Genomic DNA, 23836 nt, shown 5'->3' with positions numbered 1-23836 from the left:
GAGCTTAAGAATAAGATCTCTGGTTTTCAGCATGGAGATGGCTTTGTAGTCACTAATGAAAACAAGCTTGTGAAGAAACTGCTTGCTCCTCGTGCCGACTTATGTGGGTGGAAAATCTATTCCCCAGGGTTACAACCGTTACACGGCCACCTGGGTACTCACCACACATTACTCAATGAGTTTCAACAACCACCAGCAAACTGCTCCTTCCAAGTCCCAACACACACACACACACACACACACACACACACACACACACACACACACACACACACACACACACACACACACACACACAGCATGCACAAGTGCTCTCGTTGAAGTCGAGATGAAATGAAAAACATGCCCCTTTAACCCCTTTTATGTCCCCGAAAATTCTGTGCACCTACTTAAAGGGATTGTGACAGTCACATAAACAAAACGTTTTTGTAATTTTTCTTAATTATTTTAGCTTTTCTGAGTTCTGAGCTCAATTGCACCCCAAAAACCTGAACTTTTAACATTCAGTAGACTTTCTGTAGTCTGGGGTTTTCTGTGCTCTGATTTTCCTGCTGTTTGTGCAAATCCCATATGTCAATGGGATTTGCCAGCAGATGTCACTTTTCTCACTGTTTTGCCTGTTTTCATTGCAGCTCAAAAGGCTTCCAAACCCCAGAGAAAACTCCAAACAACAGAAAATCCACTGAATGTTCAAAGTTCTGGTTTTTTGGGTGTAAAAACCAAAAAGTAATAATAATAATTTCAACAAATTTCAAACTGTAATTCTTCATGTTTACGTTTTTCCCCTCGCCCAATTTAGTAAATTCCCCCATGTAATCCCCTACAGTTCCCCATGTGTCTCCTCTGATACAGAACAGTACATGACATCACCAGCCAACTTGGTTTCCCCTGACAGTGAGGAGTTTCACCCGGGAGGGTGTAAGATCGTTGCTGTCGGGCAGAAACCGCTCCATTTTTTTTGTGTTAATTTTCATAAATGAATGCCCTACTACTAGTGGAGTAGAAGTGAAAGTACTCAAGTAAAGTACAAATACCTAAAAATTACAGTAGTAGTACAGAACAGAGGTAAATGTACTTAGTTACTTTTCACCACTGGAAAAGCTATACAGTAACTAGATGCCTCATGAACTTGTCGTTCATATCACATTGTGGTTTTTTGCATGATCTAACAGCATCGAGGTTATGGCCCTGGGGCCATTGGCAGGACGTGTCTCTCAGTAGAAATCATACAGTATCTTTACCATAGAGTATTTGCTGATGATTCCTGCGGCATCTCCGTGGTAGATATAGACTGCGCCGCCGTAATCGTCCTCTTTCGGAGCGCCTATAGCAACATCTACAGAAGAACAGAGGACAATACACAGACTTAGAATATATGACACAGCGATGCCAGGTTGAAATTGTGGTTAATATAGAAATGGTTATAATAGCCCTAGAGATGTGTATGTGTGTGCGCAGTTGTCCACGCATGTGGGGGTGTGTGCGTGAGCTTGTGCCTGCACGTGTGTGTGTGCCCGTGTGTGTGCGTGTCATTAACCCTGTGTTTACTTAAAGCCAGTCAGTGCCTAGGGACACACGCTGTTACTGTAGCTCTCTTTAATAGACACTTTAAGTGTTGTCAGTGGCTGTAAAAACCCGGTAAGACCTGAGAGAGTGGAAACAAGGCCATAAAGAGTTGGACGATGGGAACGAAACAACCTCTCCTTATACCATCTCAGGAGAAAGTCCATATATGCACTTTCCTTTTCTAAACAGACATTTCTTGGCTGGAGGCTATGTTATTGTAAGGAAAAATAAAAGAAAAAGGTGAGAGGGGGGTAAAAAGAGTCTAATAATGCCATGGATTCTCAGTGCATTTAACAAAAACATAGACAGTACATTAATTAGCTCTTATCTCGCTGTCTGGCTTGATTCCACCAACATAATGGCTTGCATCTTAAATTGAAAACATCTTATTGCAGTGGGAGAATTTCTATCCTTTATTATTATTGGGCTACAGTGATATGTATCTTGCGTCCCCTATATATCATCACCAACGATGTGCTAAAGTGCTATGCTATGCTTTGTGTGCTAACATGGATAACTCCGCCCGATTGGCACAGGCATCAGCACGTGGCAGCTTGAGCTGCACTGTGATTGGTATATTTTTGTGGCGGCAGAGAGATGCAGTAATAGATGCAGAGATACAGACAAATGCTGTTCTCTAGACCAGTGGTTTTTAGCCCGTGACCCAAAAGAGAAAATAGACATTTCCCCCGGGACCCAAACTAGTGAAAATAGCCAATCTACAAGCTCACCCATAAAAATGGGTCCGAGACCCATAAATGGGCCCCGAGCCACAGTTTGGGAAACAGTGCTCTCTAGACCCCTGACCCCTTCGGCGCCACACCGTATTAAGGAGGTGGTGGATAACAGTGTTTGAATGTCACGCCTCCATTTGCAAATTAGAGTATAATCTACTTACTTGACAGACTACAATCAACCAGGCTATTTGTTCTTGCGACATCACGATTTCTAGAGTAGCTCTTTCAAAATGTGATTATAGCAGCTACTTTAGAAAAAAATGAAAGGCAGATTCATGTCAGCTATGACGCTGGTCTAAATCTTTCTCTCCACACCACAACGTCTAATGAGTTATATAATACCCAAAGGACAGTACAGTATATGCTCCAGACCAGTGTTGTTTTCGTCGACTAAAACTATGACGAGAAATGTTCGTCGACTACACTGGCGAAAACTAAATGGAAACTACATGAACTAAGATGACTAAAACTAAGACTAAATATAGTAATATACTGACAATTTCATCAACAAAGAAAAACTAGACTAAAATGTTAGGAAGGGACTAGTGGACAAGAGATCCAGTATAGGTAATTTTACATTTGGTTGCATGCTGGCTATTTTCAGCAATTGTAAAAACAGTAATTTCGACGGCATCAAGGCCTGCCAAAATACATTTTAGTCGACTAAATCAACTGTAGATTTAGTCAAGCAAGCTTCAGAGCGTATCGGCCGAGACAAAGACGAGTCCACGGGGACGGATGGCAGTCTCTCAGCTCTCAAGTGTGAGGCGTATGCCAGGCCTATAGAGCACCGAAGTCTGACGTCACTTTCAGTAGAGGGCGTCTGTCCTCAGGTTCATGTATTTGTTTAGTTGCATTGAAATCCCCATTGAGGCGATTTGAGATCCCCTCATATAACAACTGTGTTTGAAAAATAAACATGTCACCCCGGCCGCTTCACTCATATGGATATGAAGAATCAACTGACTGAGAGAAAACGCTAATGTTACTGCTGCTGAATTAGTTAGATTTTCGCTAGAAGCAGGCTGTATCATATATGAGTGACTGACTGTTGCAAACGATACAGAGACACCTTCCCGACAATAACGCCGAGACAGCTTGTTTATTTTTGGACCACAACGCTTATAGTAGACGATATTAAGATCACCCCATGTTATTCTCCATAGAGAAATCACTTCCGCGAACCAGGGGAATCGTCGGGATGAGCGAGTTACGTCAGGACTTCGGTGCTCTATAGTCTTAAGAGCCAATGTCACAGAATGCCAGGAAAGACCAAGAGCAGTTTAAAAGTGTGACTCTGTGTGGTTGTGTATGGGTCATTTTACACACACAGGGTCATTATTTGCAGATAATCCCTTCATGGAAGACCATCTCAACATAGCAACATTTACTGTAATTGTATTGCTGTGGTCTGATATTAAAATAAACAATGAATTAATAATAGTGAAGCCTATGAAGCCTAACTGCCTGACCATATCAGACTCCAACAGATATACAGGAAATAGTCAGTAAAGACCGACCTTGATAACCGTCGTCATCAATGTCTCCGATTGAGGCGATGCATTCTCCAAAGTGTGCATTATAGGCGTTGTCACCGTTGAGGAGGCCAGCCTCCTCCATCACCCCCTGAGGAGAAAAACAGAAACCATGAAATGAGAGCAGAAATATAGTATACAATGTGAAACCTGACGGGGCCATCATACAGACAGGCTAGTAAGTAAGTAAGTAAGTAAGTAAGTAAGTAAGTACATTTTATTTATAAAGCACCTTTCGAAGCAAAGCTACAAGGTACTGAACAATTGACACAGTAAAAACAATAGAAGCAGGTTAAAACACATGGAACATATACAGTTGTGACAATATAAATGAGCAGAACAAAAACAAACAAGGCAGAACAAAGAATAGGGCTATACAAATGAATCAGGTCAAAGGTACATGGGAGAAATATTTACGGAATAAATTAGTCTTTAGGAGTCTCTTAAAACCGTCAACTGACTCAGCATTTTTCAATGCCAGTGGCACGGCATTCCATAGGGTAGGAGCTACCACAGCTGAAAACGAAGGGTGACCGCACCCTTAGTTTTCAGCTTGGACGCGGGTATTCCTAGCAGACCTTTGTTGGAGGACCTGAGAGGTCAGACATTGGTTTTAGGAGGCAATAGGTGGACGATATACAGCGGGGCCAGCCCATGTAGAGCTTTAAAAGTAATTAAAAGTATTTTAAAATCAATTCTGGCTTTAATAGGAAGCCCACTATCGAGAATGTTCTATTATTTCGTGGAAAGACGGGAGACGCAACCAGGATCTTTTACTAGGGCCTTCAAATACAGCACATTTCTAACAGACGGAAGGCAATTGACCATTTTAACTGGTTAATGTTTGTACCGTCACAAGCGTATTTCTGTTTACCCGGGCAGCACTGGTTGGCAGGTATCAATAGACTTTTACAACGACATGTTTCTGCCAGCGTGGGTGATTACATTTATTTATTGATCGCCTCTTGTCTTGGTTGTTTAAACATGACGTCCTGGGTCGCTATGCTCAATAACAGGCTTGATATGTCCAACGCTTATTGATACGGGGTACTCGAGGTTTTTATCAGGTTTTTTCAGGTATCAGGTTTCGAGGTCCATCCCTAGTCGCTAGAAATACGTCGCTAGAAATGCATTGACACCAAAATCATTGTTTAGCTATGGTACAACATGCCTGGCATGAAATACTCTATTGCATCGCATGTTGCATAGCCGTTTTCTAGTAGAGATGTCCCGATACTGTATCGGTATCGGGAAAAGTATTGGATCGGCCCTTATTTGTCATATCGGTATCGGTGAATATGCCAGTCTAACCACCGATCCGACACAGGGGTAAGGGGTTGACACTATGGCAGGTAAATAAAATGTTCGGACATGTGGAGTTTGCTTTGGAGTTGCCCAAACTGCAAGTGCATATTTGAGTGAGGAGTCTGCTATAAACACAACACGAGATATATAGCTAGATAGCTATAAACACAAGATGAAGTCACGACACTGGTATCGGTATTGGTATCGGCTAACACAGAAATGTAGGTATCTTTAGGTATGCAGATGACAGTTTGATATCAAGAATCAACGTCTGCTCGGGAAAAAAAAAGAATCTCGTCCTGGTTCATTATTTGATCGCCCGGTTGCGCACCCAGGTCCGCTCCACATGCACACCACGCTGCCTTGCTCGATGCGTTGTTTTGCCAAGGCATCTGTGTCCGTAATGTAATGAGTGTTTACAAATCAAATGCAATCAAATGGACCCTCTTGGGACCATTTGCTTACAGTTGTAAACTCTCGCTACAGTACTCTCGCTATTTGTTATTCTCTGATGAAATCAAAGTAATGACAGCAACCTCCATGGGAGATATTTGGCTTTGCATCAACACACACACACACACACACACACACACATAGAACCGAACAGAGAAAACATGCCAGCAATAACTCATTGCAGGTACAGTATAACATTCAGAGACATCAGGCCCTGATCTTAATACGTTCAATAATATCACTAGTGAAACAAATAATGTTCCACTGCTTCATCGTAACAACATTATCATAACACTGATGGTCTGATATAAACGGAGTTCAGCGGTCTGTATAAATACACATTTAGTGGAGTGACAGAGATAGAACTGCTTCTGTACAGTATGGAGTCCAGATATGGTGGAGGCTTTACAAAGACTGTGTAGTACAATAAACTGCCAAGTTATAATATCACGTTCCCAATGACCCCTCGACAGTGGTGGAAAGTAATTAAGTACATTTTCTTAAGTAAAAGTGTGAGGTAATTGTACTTTACTTGAATATGTCAAAGTTTCAGTACTTTTACTTCTACTCCACTACATTTCAGAGGCAAATATTGTAATTTTACTCAACTACAATTATTTGAGAAATTTAGTTACTGCTGTAGTTACTTTGATTATTATTACAAAACATACAGTAATCACTTCAGCCCTTTATACATTTTGGCCATTTGAACATAGCCGATGTACCAGCCCACAACGTGTGAGCTTGTAGATCTGCTATTTTCAAAGATTGTTATACAGTTGAAAACTTGTGATATTAGACATTCTGCATAATGAGTGCTCTCGACTTTTGTACTTTAGTTACTTACTGCGAGGGTGAGGTCTAGCCAACACCAACTCGGGATTCCTGAATCGCTGCACTCTACAATTTCCTATCTAACATCAGGTACTTGAGCTCTGCAGTGTTGTTAGCTAAGCTGTCACATCAGCTGTATGTCTATGTAGGTGGTACGCTTCTTTCCCCTCCTGGCTTTGCCCTGGGTTGGCTCCCATAGAGTCAATTTACTTGCCTCTAGTTCTGGGTGCCTGACATCCTTCTCTCTCGGACTTTGTCTGTGACCCGTAAATAGGTCCCCAAATATGTCCACATTTCTGATGTGGAAATGATAGGTGACACCTAGTGCCATTCATAGCATTCTGGTGAAACATTCTTGCATTCTTTTGTACTTTAAGTACATTTTCATACAAACACCATTGTACTTTTTCTCAAGAAAATTTGGAATTCCGGACTTTTTACTTGTAACGGAGTACTTCTAAATTGCGGTATTGATACGTTTACTTAACCTATTTAGACCTGAGGCTAAAAATCTAACAGTTTTCTGATAAACCTATTCTATGTCAGTGTTGCTCAATGTTTTTCATGTCAAGGACCCCCAGAAGTATCTGTATTTGGCCGCGGACCCCCATCTGAAAACATGTAGTTCCAGGGACCCACCCCGAAGCAAAGATTGAGTTAAAAACATTCACTGTGACAGAATATATATTCAAAGATTTGCACACATTTTAAAGATTAAAAAAAAGAAAGCAGATCTACAAGCTCGTAGGTGCCACGCTACTTGCTAGCTTGTAGATCTGCTATTTCAACAGATAAAGTATAACATAATGCTTAAAACACCAAAAGGGGTAACCCCCTGTCCTGAATGGGTTTAAGCAAAAGAAAAACGTGAGTACTTTCCCCCCCCACCACTGTTACCCAGTGTACTGCAGTACAATACACTGTCAAGTTACAGTATGGCTATCACGTCCCCATGTATACTGAGCCCTTATCGATGCCACTTACGTTGCCCCGGCTGAGGTACACAGACACCTGGCCCTCGTCCCGAAGCTGGCTGTGCATGGGTGCCCCCACCAGCAGGTCTGACAGGCCGTCCTGGTTCAGATCAACTGCACACAATGAGGAGCCAAAGTAAGAGCCCATCTGGAAGCAAGGCGAGCCACACACACACACACACACACACACACACACACACACACACACACACACACACACACACACACACACACACACACACAGACACAGACACAGACACAGACACAGACACACAGACACACAGACACACACAGACACACACACACACACACACACACACACACACACACACACACACACACACACACACACACACACACACACACACAGAACACTGGGGTCAGATCACATTTGCCAACTAAAAGGAGGTCCAATTATTATTATTATCCCCCTCCCTGAAGACAAAATCCTGAAAAGTCTTTGAGTTAAAAACGTTCACTGTGAAAGCATATATATTCAATATATATATATTGGTCGGCGACCAATTACATAATGTTTGGGGTTCTCCTGTGCATAGAACACATTAGCCTCCCTGGCTCTGGTTGCTGAACCACTGTTGCTCTGTAACCCATTTAGACCTTAGAACAGATTCTATAAATGTCTTCTAAATCCTGACAGTTTTCTGAAAAACCTATGTTTCTATGTCAGTGGTGCTCAACCCTTTTCATGTCAAGGACCCCGTCCCCAAATATTATATGTAATTGGACTCCCATCTGAAAATATCTTGTTCCAGGGACCTCCCAGAAGCAAAGATATGAGTTAAAAACGTTCACTGTGAAATAATATAATATTCGAAGATTTGAGCAACATTTCAAAAATAGCAGATCTACAAGCTCATAGCGCGGCACTTGGTGCTGCGCTATGAGCTTGTAGATCTGCTATTTTGTAAAAATAATGCCTTATAAAAGCTATAAGGCGACACAGATGCGTTCTTCAGGTCTAAATGGGCCACACACTGAACTTGGATGTAAACAGTGTGGTTCGTACTGGACCAAACAATCACTGTGTCATCATGTCTGCCCTGTATCACCACCAGCACCAACTACACTAGTACAATCTCACAGAAGAACTATACAAAGTTACAAACCATATATTTTATTACTATTATTACAATACTACTACTACTACTAATAATAATAATAATAATAATAATAATAATAATTAGCATTATTGTTATTAGTATTATCTTGGTTGCATTCATATGGGATTGGGAGTCCAGAATGTGCGTACATTATTAATTTGGATCACCAGAGAAAAACATGAGGGATATATTATTGCTTCTGCTTGAAAATGCATGTGTATTATTGAAATTGAGAAACATTCCAACACTGTTAACATAGATTACGAGCTAGCTCATACCATTTTCCCTGAGGCTTGAAAACTCTTCACCAACGATACACCGTCAATTTTGAAAATGTAAACCTGGTTGGTAGTAGAGAGAGAGAGAGAGAAGAATAATTAATTAGAGAGCAAAAACAGACATCTCTGACTCCCTCCTGGCCGTATCTGCAAATGACAAGACAAGCCAAACAGCAGCAGTGGTGTAAAGTAACCAAGTAGATTTACTTATACTGTACTATTGAGGTATTTGGACTTTACTTGAGTCTATATTTCCAAATTCCAATACTTTTAGTTCTACTCCACTACCTTTTTTCTTTTTCTCCACTACATTTATTGAAAACTAGTTACTAGTTACTTTTTAGATTTTCATTATTATTACAAAACTTTACTTTAACTTTAACTTCAGCCCTATATACATTTGAAAATAGCAGATCTACAAACCCACAATGCATCACATTAGTCTTGTAGTCATTGTGAGCTTGTAGTCTTGTAGTCATTGTGAGCTTGTAGTCTTTGTGAGCTTGTAGTCTTGTAGTCATTGTGAGCTTGTAGTCTTGTAGTCATTGTGAGCTTGTAGTCTTGTAGTCATTGTGAGCTTGTAGTCTTGTAGTCATTGTGAGCTTGTAGTCATTGTGAGCTTGTAGTCTTTGTGAGCTTGTAGTCTTTGTGAGCTTGTAGTCTTGTAGTCTTTGTGAGCTTGTAGTCTTGTAGTCATTGTGACCTTGTAGTCTTGTAGTCTTTGTGAGCTTGTAGTCATTGTGAGCTTGTAGTCTTGTAGTCATTGTGAGCTTGTAGTCATTGTGAGCTTGTAGTCTTGTAGTCATTGTGAGCTTGTAGTCATTGTGACCTTGTAGTCTTGTAGTCTTTGTGAGCTTGTAGTCTTGTAGTCATTGTGACCTTGTAGTCATTGTGACCTTGTAGTCTTTGTGAGCTTGTAGTCTTGTAGTCATTGTGAGCTTGTAGTCTTGTAGTCATTGTGAGCTTGCAGTCTGTGAGCTTGTCTGCTATTTTCAACAGACGTTTAAACATTTGAAAACTTGAAATGGCTATATTCTGCACAATGAGTACTTTCTACTTTTGGTACTTCAAGTACATTTTGATGCCAATACTTTTGTACTTTTACTACTTACTTGAATTCCTGACTTTTACTTGTAACGAAGCAGTACATTGCAGTATTGATACTGTTACTTATAAGTGAGTTATTTTTCCACCACTGAACATAAGCAAAGTGTGCGTACTTTCCCGCTGCCACTGTGCTGAGGCGCTCCGGCAGCAACGTCTATCACATGAGGAGACGAAAAATGTCCTGCCGTCACCGCATAGCCTGGAGAGACAACAAGACACACATGCTCAGAGGACTGGCTGAAATGTCTGGCTGTCATTTGACCAAGAGCAGCACAAATAAGCAAAACAGTCAAAATTGTGTTAAACACAACAGATACCCATGGCAGATTTGGCCAATTTCTTGTTAAAGAAAAAAGCAAAAAGCAAAAATTCCCAAAGATGTCCCAGACGTCTTGGGCACCACAGAGGGTGATTATAAAGACGTCTGGAGACGTCCTGGGCACAAAATGTGTTCAAGGGAAACTGTCAACTATTTACAATTACAATTTAGGCATTAAAGCAGACGCTCTTAATCCAGAGCGATTTACAGTAAGCAAGAACAAAACATGGAAATACATCAAATACATAAAATCATACGTACGCTAAAAACCTACTATGCGCGTAAGCCGTAAAGTGCTATGTCTACATAAAATGCTATCTAAGTTACATAAGTTGAGCCTTTGAATACGCATGTAAGGTCGTCGAGGCTAGGACCAGTGCTACGTCAACCTACTGTACAGTAAATCCTGTTTCTCTGAGGTGAAGAGTTCAACAATAAACATGGCAAAAATAGCCTATGTGTAGTTGTCCGTGAAACGCTGACACGGCGAAACGCTGACGTCATGGAATATTGTAAAATGAGACTGACATAATTTTGTGGAGGAATACACAGAAGCTTTTTTATTTTTTTGCTACACTATATTATTGATCTTATCACATCAGAAACAATGAGATTAATAGGTTGAAAATCAACAACATTTCCCTTTAGTGCACAAATGTAACCCAAATAGACCTGTAAAGGGTCCGTTTGTGGGATCCCAGTTGGGTTACATTTTTGCACACGCTTGTGCACTCTCGGGAGTTACAAATACATGAATGAACATTATTAATAAGCTCTCACCAAGGTAGCTGTATCTGTGGGAGTCAACTTCCTCTTTGTTTGGGTTGTAGAAGCTGTCGGAGGTCAGGTTATACACCTTAATGGTCCCGGTCCAGTAGTACGAGCCCGGTGCCCCCATCACTACCAGCTCCTGTAAAGAAATGGCAACACCTTCTGAGTCTGTGGTCCGAGCAAGTTACATAAACGAGATAAAAAGAGAACCAGGGTAAACAGGGGGGGGGGGGGGGGGGGGGGAGCGTACCACTGGGCGGTAAGGTCTGGTTAACCGATGGCCACAGGCTGTGTTGTAGTGTGAACCACACCACTAGAGTCTAGACTCATTGCCAGACAAAGCTGCTCCAGCTTTGATGTTTTTGCAAAAATCAAGGACCTTAGCAGAAATCCATAATGATTTGTTCAGTTTTTATGATGACCGACAGTAATCCAAAGCTCCCCAGAGCTTAACAATTAAGGAAGGGGAGAATTAGAATGCAAAATATGTTTGTTCAGGCTTAATCTTTCATTTACTAGGTCCTTTGATATATGAAACCGCACACAACTCCGACACCATTTCGATCACTGTTTGTCAGTCGGAGTCACGTTTTCACCCTTTTTCGACCTCGATTTTTTGGTCTCTCCAGTATCCCTCAAGGAGCCAATTACTGCAGAGTCACCAACTGCTGAGCAAGTCATCCATACAAACAGACAAACCAACAAACAGACAAACATGATGTGGTTCCTATTGAGCAGTGCCTGGGATGTGGTCTCAGACATCTGCAGATGTTATACATCGCTAGGCACCAGTTGGTGAAAAAAGTATCAATACTGCAATGAAGAACTATACTCCGTACAGAATTCTAAATGTACTTCAGTAAAAGTACAAAAGTGTTGTTCAAAATGTACTTAAAGTACCAAAAGTAGAAAGTGCTCATTTGCGTCGCGACGCATTGTGAGCTTTTAGATCGGCTATTTTCAAATGTAACGAAATGTATATAGGGCTGAGGTGGTTGTTAATGTATGTTTTATAATAATAATGCAAATCTACAAAGTAACTAAAGTTTTCAAATAAATGTAGTGGAGTAAAAGTACAATATTTGCCAGTGAGATGTTGTGGAGTAGAAGCAAAGGTATTGGAAATTGAAAATACTCAAATAAAGTACAAATACCTAAAAGTTCTACTTAAGTACAGTCCTTAAGTAAATGTACTTAGTTATTTTAGACCACTGCTAGGCACACCAACCACAGTTCAGACAGGGTGACGAGTTAACAACAGCTGTCCATCTCTACTTCCCGTCTTTATAATTCCTCATAATTCTCAATAAAAAAAAGACATCTCAAATTCTTGAATGAACGTTTTACAGCTTTGCAGTGTCGTAAACAGTGCAGTGCTGTGTGCAGATGTACAGACATTTCCACTTTGGCTGTGATACTCATTAACACTCGAGTCAATTGCCCTGAATTGGCATATGATCAATGACTGAACATTTCTATTACTTCTAAGCCAATAGGCTTAGAAGTTGGACCTAGCCTTGCAAGCCTACCGTGGCCTATTACCTTGCGTGCACAATGGTTTTCAGACTCATGTTTTATATATTAAACTGAAGCTAATCATAGTCCCCCAGAGTTAGTGTCGAAGTGTCCTTGAGCAAGACACTGAACCCCTAATTGCTCCCGATGTGCTGGTTGGTGCCTTGCATGATTTCCTCCGGCATCGGTGTGTGAATGTGTGTGTGAATGGGTGAATGCGCTATATAAATGCACCATTTACCATTTAACACAATCTAATGTATTACCAGGGTGTGTGGGTCTACAGGAATGATCTACACACTACAAGCTTGGGCTAAATGGTACGTTACTGTACATTATATAATGTAAACACAGAAGAAATGGGTAGTTTGATGCATAGAAACCAAACCATACCACAATATAAGCCTTTATGTACAGCCTGTAATACTGTATGTTTATCATATAATTACTGTATTTCCCTGGGTAAGGGGAGATAATTAACCTACTGTAGTTCAGACAATTTGCAAGGAGATTAAAAAGTTTTAAGTCCATTTTTGTCGTATGACGTGTCACGCAGCAACCATTGCTGATCGATCAGCGCAAATAAAGTTCTGTCTCATGGTAAACTGGCACTGTGAGTGACCGTGCTATTTAAAGAACTCGCCGTGTCAAACATGGACACAGTTTGGCCGCCAAACACAGCTGCTACAGATGTTTTGGTGGAATTCGTAGGCCGAGGAGGCGAGGCACTGGGGAAGTGCAAATGAACCTAAACACAGCGCGGAAAACAGCGACCTTTAACGGTTGACGTAACAACAACAACGGCATGCCAGGATCAACTCCCATGGTCGAATTAAGCCAACTCTCTCCCCACACTGTTGAGAAATCCCAGCGGGACAATACCAATTTGTTCGCTGGGGGAGTTCCTTGTTGACACTAGTAATGTCAATTTACAGTAGTACATCTCGCAGCGAATATAGCAGATACAAGCTCTCAACGCATTGCATCGATACACATTGTACGTAGACTACACTGTATGTAGATCTGCTATTTTCTGGAGAAAGAAAATCCAAGTTGAAATAGGTTAAAATCTTAAATCTTTATGAATAAATAACATAATAATGGAGGTGACAAACATAATTATCACCTTGTAATTGTTTGTCTTGTATTATCGAAACTTGGACAGGCAGCATCAGCTTGCTATAATGTGCAAGGGGGTGGGGGGGGGGGGTACTACCTGAGAGTGGGGAGAGCTGATGAATGAATATCAACATCCTAATACATCCTAATACTGAGGGGTCAAATTACGACAGGCAATTACGGTTGTCAAAATATGACCCCCAAAAAAAACATGGGGCCATTGACTAAGGCCCTATACGTCCTCTCTGGGGAGGAGTGGCGGTAACTACCTGTGAGTGGGGAGTGTTGGCTGGGAGGAGGAGTAGGACTAAGGCCCTATACGTCCTCTCTGGGGGGGGGGGGGGACTACCTGTGAGTGGGGAGTTGGCTGGGAGGAGGAGTAGGACTAAGGCCCTATACGTCCTCTACTACCTGTGAGTGGGGAGTGTTGGCTGGGAGGAGGAGTAGGACTAAGGCCCTATACGTCCTCTCTGGGGGGGGGGGGGGGACTACCTGTGAGTGGGGAGTGTTGGCTGGGAGGAGGAGTAGGACTAAGGCCCTATACGTCCTCTCTGTGGGGGGGGGGGGGGGTACTACCTGTGAGTGGGGAGTGTTGGCTGGGAGGAGGAGTAGGACTAAGGCCCTATACGTCCTCTCTGGGGGGGGGGGGGGTACTACATGTGAGTGGGGAGTGTTGGCTGGGAGGAGGAGTAGGACTAAGGCCCTATACGTCCTCTCTGGGGGGGGGGGACTACCTGTGAGTGGGGAGTGTTGGCTGGGAGGAGGAGTAGGACTAAGGCCCTATACGTCCTCTCTGGGGGGGGGGGGGGGGGGGTACTACCTGTGAGTGGGGAGTGTTGGCTGGGAGGAAAAGTAGGACTAAGGCCCTATACGTCCTCTCTGGGGGGGGGGTAACTACCTGTCAGTGGGGAGTGTTGGCTGATGAATGAAAATTAACATCCTAATACTGGGGGGTCAAATTATGACAGGCAATTCCTGCATGCTGTCAAAATATGACCCACCAGTCAAAAAACATGGGGCCATTGACTAAGGCCCTATACGTCCTCTCTGGGGGGGGGGGGGGGGGGGTATTGACTAAGGCCCTATACGTCCTCTCTGGGGGGGGGGGGGGGGGGTATTGACTAAGGCCCTATACGTCCTCTCTGGCCACATTCAAGTACAGTAAGGTATCGACATGGAATTCAAGCCACACACATTTTTCCAAAGAATTTTCACCTGGGTCACATCATCCAAACCTCCCGTCAACTCATCCAAACACTGCTTTAAGCCCCCTACACTACACACACAACTAAGCAGATGCAGACCATTAAGCATTCATGTAACCCCGAGCAGGCCAAGTAAGAGCTCTCTGACACATCAGAAAATGAGTAATATAATATCCAACATGTGCAGATCGTGTAGTCTCACCGCATAGAAGCCAGATGTAATGACATAAAGACAAACCTCTTTTGTAAGCATATTCCTGCACGTGCGCCCTGTGTATATAATATATACATCTGCAGTGTTTTACTGTGATGCACAGGAAAGTGGAATCCCTGTAACTTGACTTGCATATTACTCAAGTAGAAGTAAGATCAGTCATGTTGAAAATGATATGAGTAAAAGTGCAAAAGTAGGTATTTCTTTTAGACTAATCTGAGTAAAAGTAGCTCTCAAGTCAAAAAAGCGTGGGCACCGTAAGGTACAGTAACTGTGAAAGGGCCAATGTGGCATCCAGAATTCCAGATGTGATGATTTCACCATGAATACGTTGTAGAAAGCAGTCTGTCTCTAGTTCAGTTGATGCATATTTATTATTTTCTTTATAAGACAGCTTATATTAAAGTGTCCTCGTCTTTGCCACGCATGGTTTGTTGGGGGAGAAGGTCAACACAAACTGTACTGTACTGTACTGTACTGTACTGTACTGTACTGTACTGTACTGTACTGTACTGTACTGTACTGTACTGTACTGTACTGTACTGTACTGTACTGTACGGGTGGGAAGCAGTGGCTCAGGGGTAGAGTGGCTGGATGGTAACCGCAAGGTTGCCAGTTCAAACCCGAGCTCCCCCAGAGTTAGTGTCCTTGAGCAAGACACTGAACCCCTTGCATTGTTTCCCCCGCCATCGGTGTGTGTGTGTGTGTGTGTGTGTGTGTGTGTGTGTGTGTGTGGGGGGGGGGGGGTGAATATAATGCACAATCTATGTAAAGCGCCTATTTAAATGCACCATTTACCATTTTACGTAGCTGGAGTGGAACTCTCATATATCCCCTCTATGATGTGCTGTTGGGGGACGAGGATCACATTCAGCCACTGAATCATCACCACCCACCGGCACAACCAAAGCAACATGGACACTTTCTGCCACTAGCCATCATCAGGCCGCTCAACCAAGCGTGACTATTCTTTTCCTCTGGGATTAATGACTTACTGATTGACTCTGGAACCTGCTGTACACATGGGACCACAGAACCAAGACAGATGCCTTTTAAGGATAATAACTGTTGTCTATTTATTTGCACAAATAATTTCGCACTGATCGGTCCAGCATTTTGTGATATTAGATAACACAAGACAGACAGACAGACAGACAGACAGACAGACAGACAGACAGACAGACAGACAGACAGACAGACAGACAGACAGAGACAGTTTTATAAACAGCTATAGACTCCAACAGTGCAGAACCATGTTGTAAAAAAGACAAACAAACAAGACAGGGTCTATTAACAGCTCCCATGTGGATCTGGGAATTCTGTTGTCCAGCCTGTGACGTCACTCATCGACCGTATGCTACTCCATATTATTGTCTCCACCAGGCTGAAGGCATGTGGGGAGAGTATGTTTTGCACTACGTCCGTCCGTGTGTCCGTCCGTCCGTGTGTGTGTGTCCGTCCGTGTGTCCGTCCGTCCGTGTGTCCGTGAGCAGCTAATCTCGGCCACCGTTAACCCGGTCCATGCCACATTTTGCACACACACTCCCTGGATGCCAACGATGAACCTCTGCCCCAAACTTTCCAGAACGGCCTGTTATAGCGCCACCAGGAGGCCGCTTTGTGCAAAACAAGTTTTTGCACAGTACACCTACAGATTTTGTCCAAACATCACGCAAATTGGTACACAGTCTCTCTAGAGCCATTCAACGAAACCGGTCTTTCAGATTTCTCAGACTCCATCCTGATTGGTTAAGATTGGCTTCCAAAGTTCACAGGAGTGCTCAGTTTCAAACAAAATGCTGCAAATCATGAACACATCGCGTGATTTCCGTGAAATTGTGCACCCACATTCCCACTAGGCCGAGGACGAAATGCCACATGAACAATTTCAACTCAGACTCAAGGTGGCGCTATAACTGGCCGAAAAGTGTTTTTACCTCTAACTGCACGGATCTGTGGATAACTTTGTATGCCAACTCCCTAGAGGCCAAGGAAAAACCTTTGCCTGGAATTTTTCACATCTGCTCTTTATAGCGCCACCAGGAGGCCGACATATGTAAAACACATTTTCTATTATTACTCCTTCAGATTTTATCCAAATTTCACGCAAATCGGTATACACTATAGTCATGTGATCAACACGGAGCGCCACCATTTCCCATCTTCCATCCTGATTGGCTAAGATTGCCTTCCAAAGCTCACACGATTCGTCCATTTCGAAAAAAGGCCACAAATCACAAACAGTGTGCAATTTCCGTTAAATTATACACGCACATTTTCACTAGGCCGAGGACGACATGCCACAATTTTTTCCTCAAAATCAGCCTCACGGTGGCGCTATAACAGGCCAATTCCTGTTTTTAGCTATAACTGCATCGATCTGTATACAACTTATGTATGCACACATGGAAAAACATTGTACCTGCATCCCTCCAACACGAACCTCCGGCCCAAATCTTCCTCAACAGCCTGTTATAGCGCCACCATGAGGCCACAACCTGACCTGCCCTGGTGGAGACCTGTGCCGATTGGCACTTTGTCTAGTTTGGAGTATTTTGCTACTTTCCGCTACTTATGAAATTGGACATTCTGCATAATTTGGTACTTTAAGTGCATTTCGATACCAACACATTTGCCCTTTCACTGAAGTAAATTTGTATTTTAGAATTTTACTGAATTTTACTTCACTAGTAATGCTACTTTTACTTGAGTAAGAAACGTGAGTACCTTTTCCACCACTGTCGATTTGCGAGACTAGCTCCAGACAGACAAACCCTCTGGCAGTGTTGATTTCATCAACGAAAACTATGACGAAAAATGTCTGTCGACTGCCTTTTTACCGTCGAAAACGACATAAAAACGACATAAAAACGAAGCCACGATGACAAAATATACTAACAATTTTGCCAAAATGTTAGGGGGGACTAGAGGAGAAGAGAATCATTTTATGCTTGGTTGCCCTCGGGTTGAAACGCTGCGACGCGTTGTGTGCTTGCTTGTAGATCGGCTGTTTTCAAAACGCAACATGCATTACAGTGCCATCAAGGCCCGCAAAAATGCATTTTTGTTGACTAAAACTAAATTAAGTTTTATTCCAAAGACTATGACTAAACTAAAATCAACAGTGAGAGCCACGCAGTAACAAGTGTAGGGAAGAGAGTGACTGCATGGTATCTAGACGCTGTGTAAAGGGAAGGAAACTTTGATTTCCTCTAACACTGTCTCTGGTGGAAGCAGGTCAAAGAGGTCATGTAGGGTCACTGTATAGTGGTAGTCCTCCTATCTGCCTATGGAAGCAGGCGACTGACGTCTTGGTTTGTTTAAATACACAAACTGGAGCCCAGCGATATGACTTCAAGTCGGCGTCACGATTGTTGTAAACCTTCGCCTTTATACGATTGCAATTCATTAACAAAAACAGTGACAATTGTAGCTCTAGAAGCTCACGATGCATGGTGATGTTATGTTAGTTAGGTGAGCTTGTAGATCGGTTATTTTCACACACCACCACTGTACAATGTAGTATAATAAGGGTTATTAATCAGGCTAATAAAATAAATCTCTGTCAATCGATTAACCTACATGAGTCACAATGCTCCAGAATAAATTTGGAGAACGGGAGATGAGTGGGCAGTGGGTAGATTCACTTCTATACCTACAGTAATAGTTTTACATACCCTTATAAGGCACTTGGCAGATGCTCTTAGCTAGAGCAACTCACCAAGTGCAAGATCAGAGTCAGCGGCCTGAACCACAGTAACAACGGGTACACGGTTGAGTAAAATAGAGCACAAAGTAACAAGGATAATATTAGCATATCAAATACATTCTCAAACTACTAATAAAGAAATCAACCTAGAACAAAATGATTTAGACACATTGACTTGAGAAGAGCCTGTCATTCGTCTGTCATCAACAGACAAACACGCAGGACGGACTGATGGAATCAGTGAGTTTGAACAAACATTAACAACAGTGGGATTCCTAGCAGATGAAGGTACTGTTAAAGAGTCTCTGAGAGCAGACGGACTTCATAACAGAGTCCAAACAAAGACCAGACAACTAACAGTTACAGCAATGGTTCTCAGGATTCCAGGACCTCCAGGGGTCTTCAAGGGGGTTCAATGGGTTCCCGTTGCAGCTAAATGGTCAGCTAAACCAAAATGGTCTGTAACTCCAGGTGTGTACAACTGGGAACAATGGACCCTGGGGGGGGGGTCCATTGTTTTCAATTGTGCACAGGAAAAAAATGAATATTAATCAAAATCCCATTGTTCTGAGAGGAGATCAATAATATAGTGTGTCAAAAAAATACCCTATATCTTCTGTGTAGTTCCCTGCTAAATGTTGACCTCAAGAAACAACTCAAACAAAATGTTTTTTCACCATAGTATTGATCTCTGCACACCAGAACAAGGGCTTTAAGGCAAGGTTTCCCTTTAACACCGCTAATACAGTGTATACTGGGATGCCACAGTGCTAGGAAAGATCATCATATGAAATGAGTGTCTTCAAATTAAAAAGAAGTTGAGAATGACTTGTTTTAGAGCTCAATAACAGAAGAACGGGTTTGGCATATGGATGATAAAAGATGAACATTGCACCGTCACTGACCTCCGTGAAAACGCCTGCTATCCCTGCCTGGCATGAGCCATGCTCCTCCCCATACTTCTGCTTATAGTCTGTAAAGAAAAGAAAGAAAGAAAAAAAAACTAAACCACAAATTATTTCACTGTGCGCCTGAGCCAGCACTTACTGGAGTTCACTCTGCATTCCATATGGAGCTAGTCAAAGTAGCTCCTCCATCCAAGATGAATCTGGGGCTAGAAAGCAAGAGAAAAACGGTACAACTCCACATTCAAGAAAAACTCACACTTGGGGGGTGGGGTGGGGTACGGGGGGACATACTGCTCTCATGTTACAAACAATATTGAGTTTGGATATGTGCAAGATGTACTGTACACGGTCCCTTGCAAAGACTGCCATGGCCCCTCCGAAGCTTGAAGGCAGCAAGAGAAACGGAAGGACACAAAAAGCCCTGACCCTGGAGCATGATCTAGGTATAAAAGGGTTTCATTACTAATATTAAGAAAATACTTGCATCATTCAGCTCAATATTTCATGCAGTAGGTTGCTTGTCAAATGAAATTTGATTTCTGCAAGTGCTGGGTTAGACCACCATGGGTGCGAGAAACATATACTGTATAGTATGTTAACCTATTTGTATAGCATACCAAATGAACTTGATTTACTAGTATCGTAAACCTGCAAACTGTTAAAGCATGGTGCTCGCAAAAACTGTTTTGTTCCCCCTACCTTGCAAGCAATTTGATCTCTAACACCACAGAAATGTAGGAGAGCAAGCCAAACTCTTGTTTTTCAACAAAAACTTCCATTACAGTAATACCCTCATAATGTGAACACAAGAGTTGCCTGAGGAGCACTAATTCTTAACTGGCTCAACGCGTAACGCGTCAGATACTTTATCCTGCAGCATAACCAACTATACGTCCTTCAGATTCCCAGGTGCTGCGTCTTGCCAGAGAACTTGCGTTGGGGTTTTTGACACACTTCAAGGCCCTCCGGCTATCGGCCTTGAGTGCCAGAATGCCCGTCAGAGGCCTGACGTAGGGGAAAGAAGGCTCCCATAAATCACAGCGATAGCTGCAGTGATCATCGTGGGCCAAGCTGGGTCGGACAGGGAGCGCAACCTGCTGACTGCTTGGGCCAACAGGCCCTCTCATCTTCAAGTGTATAGACTTTACAAAGTTGTATGTGTCTGATCGTGAATTCCTGATCAACTCTTTCTGTCTTCTTTGATGGTGGCACGTTCGTTTCGTTTGACCAGATTGTTCAAAAGTATAAGCTACCCAGAACCCACTTTTTCCGTTACTTGCAAGTCCGTGATTTTGTTCGCCAAAAGTTTACTAGTTTCCCGACTATTCCACCTAATTCACCTATAGACATAATTATAGCGTCAGCTCCTCTTAGTCTTAAGGGAAAGATATCGTCACTCTATACCTCATTATTTGACCTTCAACCTTCAACCACTGCCTATAAGAATATTTGGGCCCAGGACCTGGAGGAAGAAATTTCTGATGAAACCTGGGAGGCCATTATGGGTCGTGTTCATTCTTCATCAATATGTGCTAAACATGGGGTGTTGCAATGTAAATTTCTCCACCGGGTGTACTGGACCAAGGTTCGGTTAGCCAGGATTTATGATAGTGTTGATCCAACGTGCGATAGATGCCACCAGGCTCCAGCTAATCTTCTTCATATGTTTTGGACCTGTCCAGCCTTACAGTCTTTTTGGTCAGCTATATTTGATACTATTTCAGATGTGTTACAGTTTCCCATAGACCCATCCCCTATTATTTCCCTATTTGGCGTCCTTCCTGATACTATCCCCCTGCCTAAATATCAATCTGACCTTGTCGCTTTTGTGACGCTTCTGGCAAGACGTCTTATTCTCATGTATTGGAAAAAAATGTATATATGTATATGTATATGCAATGTATATATATTATATAATATACATTGCGTGGCTCAATCTCCAAATTCAGTAAAACATGGCAGCCTTTTCTGTCTCATGTTGACCGCCTTACACTTGTGCCCCCGATTGAACCTGATTAACTGTCGCCTGACTTGCCAACCTGTCTTGTCTGGATGATGTTTGTGACCGAGATCTGCTTTGTATATTGACTAAATTGGAGTGCCTTTTCTATCTCATGTTGACCGCCTTACACTTGTGCCCCCGATTGAACCTATATAACTGTCGCCTGACAGCCCAACCTGTCTTGTCTGGATGATGTCTGTGACCATGATCTATGTATATTGACTATATTGGAGTTTTTATTTTATTTTTTATATATTGTTTTGTTGTGCTTTGAATGTTCTTTGGTTGTCTTGATTTGGAGTTTGTGTTTTGTTATTGTGTGTGTTTTAGTTTCTTTTTGTATTTGTCACTCTGTTTTTATTTCTGAATTTACTTCTATTTGTAAAAAAACAAAAAATTTATAAACAGAACATAAAAAAAAAAAAAAAACTCTTTCTGTCTTCTGCGCCCTGTGACTAAAGGAAGATTATGTTTTGACTCACGCTCGCTTACAATATTCTCCGCTTTCAAACGGTTTGTCTACTTCTTTCAGACAGTGTGACAGTGAAGAAGAGAGACGTGGAGAGTTGAGGAAGAGGACAGCATGTGAAACAGCTCCTGGACCAGATTCAAACTCCAAACATGGCACAGAGTTATGTTCATTTAACCACATTAAGCCGGGCGTGCCTATTTTGGGCATGTCATTTTATTAGGCAGCGTTTTTCCAAAATGTTCAAAACATTTAAAAATAAAAACAACTGTTTGTGAGCTCTACAAGCTCACAATGGTTGCATTGTAGATCGGACACTGTCGCTATTTGACGTAGCATTCATATACGACGGATCTAGGGCCTCAGTGGTTAACTCAGAGAGCCTTCATCAGAGTACCTTTATTACCACTACCTTTATTGTCCAAGTACACTTCTAAGTACATGAACATGAGCAGGATGTGACCTCCAGCTACAATGGCTTCCACACCCAGTGCTGTAAAGTAACTAAGTACATTTACTTAAGTAGAATGTTGAGGTATTTGTATTTGTATAGTACCGGTATGTTTCATTTTCAGTATGTTTACTTGTACCCCACTATTTCAAAGGCAAATATTGTACTTTTACTCCACTACAATTATTTGACAACTTTAGTTACCAGTTACTTTGTAGATTTTCATTATCATTACAAAACATATATTAACCACTTCAACCCTATTTACATGTCGACCAATCTAGAGCTTGTAGATCTGCTATTTTTAAAATATTTGAAAACCTTTGAAAGGGGACCTTGTGCATAATGTGTACTTTCTACTTTTGGTACTTGAAGTACATTTTGAGGCCAATACTTTTGTACTTTTACTCAAGCACATTTAGAATTCTGGACTTTTACTTGTAATGGAGCATATGTTATATTGCAGTAATACTTTTACTAAAGTAAAACATTGGAGTACAGTTTTCCCACCACGGTCTCTGTAGCGTACCTTCATAACAGGGGATCAGTGGTTGCGTCCTCCCCTGTAGAGTTGGAGGGATGATGGAGCAGTAGCCATGGGGAAGGATGTGCTCCGAGTCATAGTAGACGTTTTTCCAGCGGTGGGCACAGGCCTGCATGGGACACAACAACGGTCACTTTGTTTATAATGGTACAGAAGGGGGGAAACAAAACAAAAAACAGTTCGGGCGACTTTATACTAGAGTCTTTGCTCCAATATGCTGACTGTTTAAGTTCATACACACAGAAACAGAGAGAGAGGGGGACGGGGGGGACGGCGGGGGGGTGGGGGGGACAGGCCAGCCCCTTTCCCTCTGGACTGGAGTCAGTGTGTCTGTGTGGCTGTCAAATGAACGACTACGAGGATGGGAATTAAAAACCCATCCAACCCCTGACCATAACAGCCATGGTCTGTGGTGTGAATATCTCAGCTAAGCTTAATATCTGCGCTTCCTTAAAAAAAGCTGTTTTACACGGTGGGAGTGAGAGTCACAAAAACATCCTCTAGCTACAACACTGGAGTTTTCTAACGGTTTGAATTTCCTAAACAGCTCATCTCCGCTTAGCGGAGAACCCGAGTGAACCCACGTGCCCCCCGAGGGGCATCGCGGCCAACAGCAGCGAAGAAAGACAAAAACATTAACGTTATTACAAATATGGAAGAAGCAAAACACACGTCGTATTATGTTGCTTCTGAAAGAGGG

General features: G+C 42.4%; 1 protein-coding gene across 1 annotated transcript in view; it reads right to left on the bottom strand.

Annotated features, from left to right (window-relative positions):
- itga9 (integrin, alpha 9) overlaps positions 1-23836 on the bottom strand; it is a 103749-nt gene that overhangs the window by 73014 nt on the left and 6899 nt on the right. Inside the window, exons 4-11 of the mRNA XM_083774146.1 lie at positions 23122-23245; positions 19668-19735; positions 11010-11139; positions 10024-10109; positions 8804-8866; positions 7415-7552; positions 3824-3929; positions 1242-1336 (exon numbers count right to left, since the gene is read on the bottom strand). Coding sequence (XP_083630272.1) covers positions 1242-1336; positions 3824-3929; positions 7415-7552; positions 8804-8866; positions 10024-10109; positions 11010-11139; positions 19668-19735; positions 23122-23245 — 810 coding nt within the window. The remainder of the gene's footprint in view (positions 1-1241; positions 1337-3823; positions 3930-7414; positions 7553-8803; positions 8867-10023; positions 10110-11009; positions 11140-19667; positions 19736-23121; positions 23246-23836) is intronic.

Source organism: Protomyctophum parallelum (genome assembly GCF_964188405.1).
Source record: "Protomyctophum parallelum genome assembly, chromosome: 10".
Taxonomy (NCBI): Eukaryota; Metazoa; Chordata; class Actinopteri; order Myctophiformes; family Myctophidae; genus Protomyctophum; species Protomyctophum parallelum.
Note: the sequence above shows the minus strand (reverse complement) of the source record. Positions and strands in the feature narration are given on the sequence as shown.